This window comes from Semicossyphus pulcher, unplaced genomic scaffold (assembly GCF_022749685.1).
Source record: "Semicossyphus pulcher isolate SPU_LCO1_2020_fin unplaced genomic scaffold, fSemPul1.0.p SCAF_13, whole genome shotgun sequence".
In the NCBI taxonomy this organism is placed as follows: Eukaryota; Metazoa; Chordata; class Actinopteri; order Labriformes; family Labridae; genus Semicossyphus; species Semicossyphus pulcher.
The window spans coordinates 12,519,077-12,527,357 of NW_027211637.1; the positions used below are offsets into that span (position 1 = coordinate 12,519,077).

Consider the following 8,281-nt stretch of genomic DNA (forward strand, 5'->3'; position numbering starts at 1 on the left):
ATTTTTCTGCAGCTAATGAAGGAGCACCTGAACTTCCCATTGTAGATTAACCTGAATTACCAATGCAAAATATGTCCATAAATGTGACAAATGAAATGCAAGATGATGTAAAACCAAGCGACAGTGTGTCACATGTGGGAAGCAAAGCATCTAAATCACAAACATCTTTTGGAGGATGGGGTAGGGGGTTGTTGATGTTGTATATAAGCTTGAACACTGTAACAGCAAGGGAGAGAACTACTGTACTTCTCTCCATGCTGCATGTAAAATGTAAGTAAAGAGACTTGATTCATAACATTGAGTTTGCTTGTTCTTCACAAATTATCTTCAGGAGGAGAATTTCCCTCGCAGAGGAGGAACGGCTAAGGAGAAGGAAGGAGCAGCTTCACATGGCTCAGGATATTGCAGCACACACAGCAAAATTAGATGTTTTGCGAGCTCGGAGCATCCTAAGAGGAAAAACATCCATAACCAGGCATTCAGATGGGATGAATTCGTATTTGGAAAAAGGAAAACTAAAACCACAAGCTCTCAATGCTCATGCTAACTCATTCATTCCACAAGTCTCAGAGAAACAAAGGGAAAATAAACATGGCCGCTTGGATTCAGGAACAAGGCCTAAGGAGGATGGTGCACCTCAGTTCATTCATTCTGCGCCTGTGTCACTTCAGGAATCCCAATCAACAGTCGGTAAATTACAACTCTCAAGAGAATACACAAGTTCAACATGGAGATGTCTTGAATGTAAATTTTGGATCAAAAAATGACAAATAACATAATGAGAAAGCAAAATGAAAGAACATCACTCTTGATACAACAGCAATGCCTCTCATCATTACCAAAGAGAGAGATTCCAACCTTTGATGGTGATCCATTGAAATATCATACATTTTTAAAGCTTTTGAGAACGGCGTTGAAAGAAACACTGAAAGCCACCGTGATTGACTTTACTTTTTGGAGCAGTATACTAAAGGTCATCCAAAGGAACTTGTTAGAAGCTGCCAGCACATTGATCCAAGGAGGGGATATGCTAAGGCTAAAGCTTTATTACAGGAGCAGTTTGGAAATGACCAAAAAATTGCAGCTGCATATATGGAAAGAGCGCTTTCGTGGCCTCCTGTCAAAACAGAAGATGTAAAAGCTCTTCAAGACAACAGCCTTTTCCTCAGAGGCTGTTCCAATGCCATGGAAGAGGTGCAATATTTGTATGAGCTAGACATGCCTGCAAAATGCTCACCATTATAAGGAAGTTGCCTTACAAATACAAAGACAAATGGAGGACGGTTGCCTGTGAGCTGCAGGAGAGGCATGGGAAAAGAGCTACATTCATTGACATCACTAATTTCATTGACAGACAAGTTAAAATCTTAACTGACCCGGTATTTGGAAACATACACGACGGACCCTCAGTGACAATAAATAAAGGTGTAAACAATCTTAAATCAAAGGAATCAAAGGAACCAGCTTTGCAACCACTGTAACCCCTGTGGAAAATAAAACAAATGTAATCAAAGGAAAGGAACATGTTCAAATGGCAAGGAGGACATGTCTGTGCTGTAGAGGAGGACACACATTGGATTTGTGTCCCCAGTTGGAAAAAGGAGCCCACAAAGAGAAGATAGGTCTGTTTCGGCTGTCTGTGTATTGGACACATCAGCAAAGACTGCAGAAAACGGCTTTCCTGTGAAAAATGTGGTCTCAAACATCCAATTGTGCTTCACATCACTCAAAAAGAAAAGGCAAATGACTCTGTTCCAGCAGGGAGGAAATCAGAGGTGTCAGTAGGCCGCACACTTGTGTCTAGTGTTCTTACAGGGGCTAGTGATCAGGACTGTAAACTTCCTATAGTTCCTGTGCGAGTAAAGTCAAAGAAGGGCAGCAAGATTGTTACCACCTATGCCTTCTTGGACCAAGGAAGTACAGCAGTGTTCTGTACAGAAGGACTGATGCATGAGCTTGGCCTCACAGGAAGGAAGGAAAATATTCTCTTACGGCCATATTGTGTCAGGACTAGAGGTGGCTGGTTTAAAGTATGATGACTTCTGTGATCTGCCTGAAATGTACACACAGGAGAGTATGCCAGTCCACAGGGGAAACATCCCAAAACAAAGGGATCTTCAAGGATGGCCTCATTTAAAACATGTAAATTTGCCTGAAATTGATGCAGGGATTGAATTATTGATAGGGACAAATGTAGTGATGGCAAGCTCTGGTACATCCCGCACCATGGTGTTTATCACCCTACCAAAAAGAAGATCAGAGTCGTCTTTGACTGTGGAGCAAGTTTCGAAGGGACATCGCTTAATGCTCAGCTCTTACAGGGACCGGGTTTGACAAGCTCTCTGATTGGAGTGTTGACAAGATTCAGGAAGGAATCAGTGGTGATAATGGCGGATGTGGAATCAATGTTTCACCAGGTGAGGGTGTCGCCTGAAGACACTGATTTGTTGAAATTTCTCTGTTGGCCCGACAGGGATCTTAATCAAGATCCCACTGACTACAGAATGTTGGTGCATCTCTTTGGGGCGATGTCGTCTCCCAGCTGCGCCAATTTTGCCCTCAGGCAATGCGCAGAAGATAATAAAGAACAGTTCAGCCAAAAAAATGTTGATACAGTTTTACATCACTTCTATGTTGATGATTGTCTGGTATCGGTGGCCTCAGAGGAGGAAGCAGTTTCTCTCTATCACAGCCTTGTCTCCATCTGTGCTAAAGGAGGATTCCTGCTTACAAAATGGATAAGCAGTAGACGTGATGTTCTGGCTGCAATACCTGAAAGTCACAGAGCTAAGGATCTGAAAAGATTGAACTTGGACCAGGATTTGCTACCAGTGGAGAGAGTACTTGGTGTGAAATGATGCCTTCAGTCCGATACTTTTAAGTTCAAAATTGTGATCAAGGACAGACCACTCACAAGAAGAGGAATTCTCTCAACAGTAAGCTCAATCTTTGATCCTCTAGGAGTCTTGAGTCCGGTTGTGTTGTCTGCCAAGAAAATCCTAAGGGATCTTTGCAGGAGAGCGCTGAGCTGGGATGACATAATTCCAGCATCAGTTGCTAAGGAGTGGATAAATTGGCTGCAGGAACTCTGCCACCTAGAGGACTTAAGTGTTGTGAGGTGCCTGAAACCCCTTGACTTTGGAGAACCAACCAAGGCACAGTTGCACCATTTCTGCGACGCAAGTGAGGATGGCTACGGAGTAGTGACTTACCTGTTGTCACGTAATACACACTCACAAGTCCATAGTGCTTTTGTTATGGGAAAGGCGAGAGTAGCTCCTTTGAAGTCTGTCACCATTCCCCGAATGGAGCTTGTCGCTGCCACCATGGCAAGTCACATTGATGTTATGTGGAGGAAAGAGCTACACTTGGATCTCCAAGAATCTGTGTTTTGGACAGACAGTGAATCAGTCCTTAAATACATCAGGAATGAGACTTCCAGGTTTAGAGTCTTCGTTGCCAACCGTGTTTCAGAAATCCTCAAGGCTTCACAACCCCCACAGTGGAGGTATGTCAATTCTGCAAGGAACCCAGCTGATTTGGCCTCTAGAGGTTTGATAGTTGATGAATTTTTGAGGAACTTGACATGGGTGTCAGGTCCACACTTTCTCCTTCAACCGGAGAGTGAGTGGCCTGTCAATCCTGGGGATGTTCATCAACTCTCATTAGATGACCCTGAGGTCAAGAAAGCTGTTGCAGTGAATGCTGTACAGGCCGGAGAAAAGACAGATGCTGTGACTGGCATGTTCCATTATTTCTCTTCTTGGACTGATCTGAGAAAGTCTGTTGCTTGGGTCTTGAGGTTTAAGAGCTGGCTCTTGTCATGTTGCCTGAAGAGGAGAAAGTTAAGCATGACATTTGCACAGTCCAACTTGGATGTTACACAAAGGAAATGTTCATTAAAGAAAGATATGGATGCCTTCAAGAAGGAGACAGTTCCAAGTTGCCTATCAGTAAAGGAGATGGAGAAAGCTGAACTGGAAATCATCAAGTTCTGCAAAAGGAAGCAGTTTACAGAGGAGCTCTCCAGGTTGCAGAAAGGCAAAAGTGTGAAGGGTTGTTGCTATCTATAAACTCTGCCCCTTGGTTGATGGTGATGTCCTGAGAGTTGGTGGTCGGCTGAGCAGGTCTTCTATGCCTGCCGAGGCTAAACATCCCATAATTCTGGCTAAGGATTTCCACATCTCAGACCTAATTCTTCGGCATATTCATCAGGAAGTGGGACACGGTGGCCGTAACCACATGTTGTCCAAACTAAGGGAGAGGTACTGGATCACAGGTGCCACTACAGTCATAAGGAGAGTTTTATCCAAGTGTGTCATATGTCGAAGATTGAATGCTCAGCCAGTGTCCCAGCAGATGGCAGACTAACCTTCTGAAAGGGTTACCCCAGACTAACCACCATTTACTCGAGTCGGAGTACACTATTTTGGACCATTTGAAGTGAAGAGTCGAAGAAGCATTGTAAAGAGCTACGGTGTCATTTTTACCTGCCTGGCCATAAGAGCAATCCACATCGAAGTGGCACCTTCACTAGACACAGACTCCTTAATAAATGCACTCAGACGTTTTGTTGCAAGATGTGGTCAAGTTCTGGAGCTGCGGCCTGATAATGGGACGAACTTCATAGGAGCAGACCGTGAGTTGAAAACAGCCATTGAGCAATGGAATCAGTCCCAGATTAACGATGTACTCCTTCAAAGGGGAATTAAGTGGACTTTTAACCCTCCAACCGGCTCGCATCATGGAGGACCTTGGGAAAGGCTAATAAGGTCAGTCAGGAAAGTTCTCAACTCCACTTTAAATGTGCAAAACTTGGACGAAGAGGGCCTTCATACAGTTCTTTGTGAAGTGAAAGCCATCATCAAGAGCAGGCCAATTACCAAAGCATCCACAGATCCTAATGACTTGGAGGCACTGACCCCAAACCACCTGTTACTTTTGAAAACCTTACCATCTTTGCCACCAGGTGACTGCCAAGCAGCAGATCTGTATGCTCGCAGGCGATGGAAGCAGGTGCAGTATATGTCAGATTTGTTCTGGAAGAGATGGGTAAAGGAATGCTTACCTCAACTGCAGGAGCGCCAAAGATGGACAGGAGTAAAGCGCAACCTCATCCCTGGAGATATAGTGATTATAATGGACAACATAGCACCTCGAAATTCCTGGGTCATGGGGAGAGTCCATCAAATATTTCCAGACAAAAGAGGATTTGTGCACCAGGCCCGCATTAAAACAAAGAGCAGCTGCCTAGATCATCATTCATTTGATCGCTGTTATTACTTTAAGTATAGTTTGTGCACGTTACAATGACTTGATTCTTTTCATTAATAAATCTTTTTCAAACGTACTTTTGGATCTCAGCGGATCTTTTGTTAGTGCGTCACAGATCATCCAGGCTCAACCTCAGCCTCTAAGCGACTTTAAAGTTTGTTTCAGTCGCTACACAAACACTTCAGTTTTTTTGTTTCATTTTATTTTTTACACATTGAGAAACATGCAGTGATTTATACTGACTAAGTGGATCGGATTAATGAGATTATAGACACAATAACATCTGACTCACACTTTTACTTTGATGTTAAATCACGATAATGTTCTTCAGCACAGTTACTGTGATGCAGGTTCAGCTGAGAAACTACATTCAGTCAAACTGTGACTTTATGATTTAACACTTGTCTTTGCTTTTAGGAGACTTGTTCATGTCAGTCCAGGAAAAATGAGGCTGAGGCAACACACTGTGTGTGTAACTTTGTGTTGTTGCTCTTCAATAGTCACATTGTGCTGCATTTGTGTGTTGAATTGATTTCATCATAACTTATCTACTTGAGTTTGTGGTACGTCTGGGCTCCTATCAGCCAATAAACAATCAGAAGGAGGTCACTCTAAATGACAATGATATTAAAGTTTGAACAGGTAGTGATGATGTTTGTTTATGACTTCCTCGACTTGTATTTTACACCATGTTGTTCAATGTTTGCACTCTTAATATTTTAGTGAGGGTGACAGTTGCACCGATCAAGACTGTCTTTGAACCTGTGTTTGTTATCACTTAAAAGGTGACTTGAATCATTCATTTTAATTTCTCATAATCTACATTGTAGTTATTAAAATGCAATAGCCACTCCTAAAATCAGACACACACAATAGGACATACATATGATTGGGCAAATATAATAAAATGCACTTTGAATTTTGGATAACTGAATATTAAAGGGTTTGGAGCTAATTTCCAACACACAGGTACGGACACATCATTCATGTTTGTGTTGTGTCGTTATCAGTGTGGTTTTCTAGATGACCTACTCTAATTATGAGTGTTATCAACTGGATCTCCTGCACGTGTCTCTTTTAAAAAGGCCATTTCTGGTAATGATTGATCAGCATAAGACACTATTTAAGGCTGGGATTAACAGAGAAACTACAGAGAAGAACTGCATAGACTGACAGACTGCCACTTTGAGAATGGAGATGACAAGGAGTTTCCTACTGTTGCTGCTGATATGCTCTCCCTCCATGGTTCGGCTTCAAAAAGAGTCTGACAATGAAATTATTCCACTTGGAGAGCAAACTGAGCCCCAGAGAAGAGAAACAACGAATGCTTTTAACCACCAGCAGACGTGTGCACAAGACCTCCCTGCTTTGCTCAGAGAGTTGAGCGTCTCGTTGGCTGAGCAGAGGGTGGAGATGAGGCACGTGCAGAGAGAGAATGAAGGTACAGTAGAGTCATGCTACACCTAGAGTCATGCAGCTAACAAGGCTTAAAGAGTAACTTAACAATCCACAGTGGGTTTTGTGTTTTTTGTTAAATTAAAGAGTATCTCCTGTATCTCAGCTATAGTGGAACAATTTCCAAGGAAGTTGATCTAGTAGTAAAATAAAAACTAACATGAAGGCATTTATTTCTCTTTTATAGCACAAGCCGCTAAACTGAGAGAACTGGACTTACAGAAGACTGAGCTGGACAAGCAGAAGACTGAGCTGGACAAGCAGAAGACTGAGCTGGACTTACAGAAGACTGAGCTGGACAAGCTAAAGCAACTACTCCAAGGTATTTTGTGGAGAACATCAGGGCTCAAATAATGTCTAATGACAGTGTCTCATAATATTGTACGACAAACTTAAATGATACAAGGACAATAAACCCTGTGTAACTTATTTCTATCCATGAAATATCCATCAAATATGTTTTGATGACACTTTTTTTTACAGCACAAACAGCAGAGCTGATCACCGTGAAAGGCAGGACAAATGTCACAGAAAACCAGGTGGAGGCTCTGAAGAGAGATGGAGAAGGTAAAACTCAAAAGTAAACCATCAAATAAGTGTTTGATTCGATACATTCTTGAAATGTGCATAGTACAAAAATGCATCTTAAATGTTGGATAGCACAAAAATACAGAACATGTTGGCCACATTGCTGCAGCCACAGTTACTTTAGAACAATGACATTGCTCTCCCTCTCAGTCAAACAGGTGGCTTTCTCAGCCTCTCTGTTGGCTTCAGGCACAGGGACTGTAGGACCGTTTAACACACACACTCCTCTGGTCTTCAGATACGTCGTGACAAACATTGGAAATGCCTACAACCCAAACACAGGTACTTCAATTTATAAATAGAATAATCAATAAGACTTCTGGGCTGTGTGAAGTTCATCCTGGTTTACAGATGTTGCAAAAGACAATTCTTTGAATTCACTCACAACAAATGTCCCACAGGTTTTTTCATCGCACCAGTGAGAGGAGCCTACAACTTTGAGTTCTACATAGGTGCAGGTGGACATCCTTCACATCCATCAGGTGCTGTGTTGGTGAAGAACGGACAGCACATTTTTATTGCGTATGAGCATCAGCCATCTGGCCATGGAAGCTCTGCCAATGGCGCCACACTGCTTCTAGAGGTTGGAGATGTTGTGTTTTTGCGTCTGTGGGTTAACTCAAGGATATTTGACAATCAAAATCACCATAGCACCTTCAGTGGTCATCTGCTTTTCACCATGTGAGACAGAAACGGTCCCTCATCTTTATCATCTGCCTAATAACCGTGCACACACTGCAGTAGTGTGTCAGTACTTGTTGATACAAGTATTATGTTATTTTTCTTTAAATAAAACTGCTCGACAAAAAGTGGACAACGAAGTGAACAAAAACATGTTTTTAATAAGATATGGTTTGTATTATTCTTTATCTACATCTCTCTCTGGATTTGTATCAGATTCCACAAATTTAGACAGTGAGGAAATGTTTGTTTAACATTTGATTGATGAAGTGCAGAAATTGAA

The 8,281-nt window shown here is 42.2% G+C and overlaps 1 protein-coding gene across 1 annotated transcript; it reads left to right on the forward strand.

The window, feature by feature from the left end:
- The first annotated feature begins 6,465 nt into the window (after positions 1–6,465).
- LOC138589247 (complement C1q-like protein 2) lies at positions 6,466–8,002 on the forward strand. The gene is made up of 4 exons (XM_069659447.1): positions 6,466–6,715; positions 6,917–7,051; positions 7,468–7,599; positions 7,719–8,002. Exons 1-4 carry the CDS (start codon positions 6,466–6,468, stop codon positions 8,000–8,002), a joined length of 801 nt encoding a protein of 266 aa, XP_069515548.1.
- The last annotated feature ends 279 nt before the right edge of the window (positions 8,003–8,281 follow it).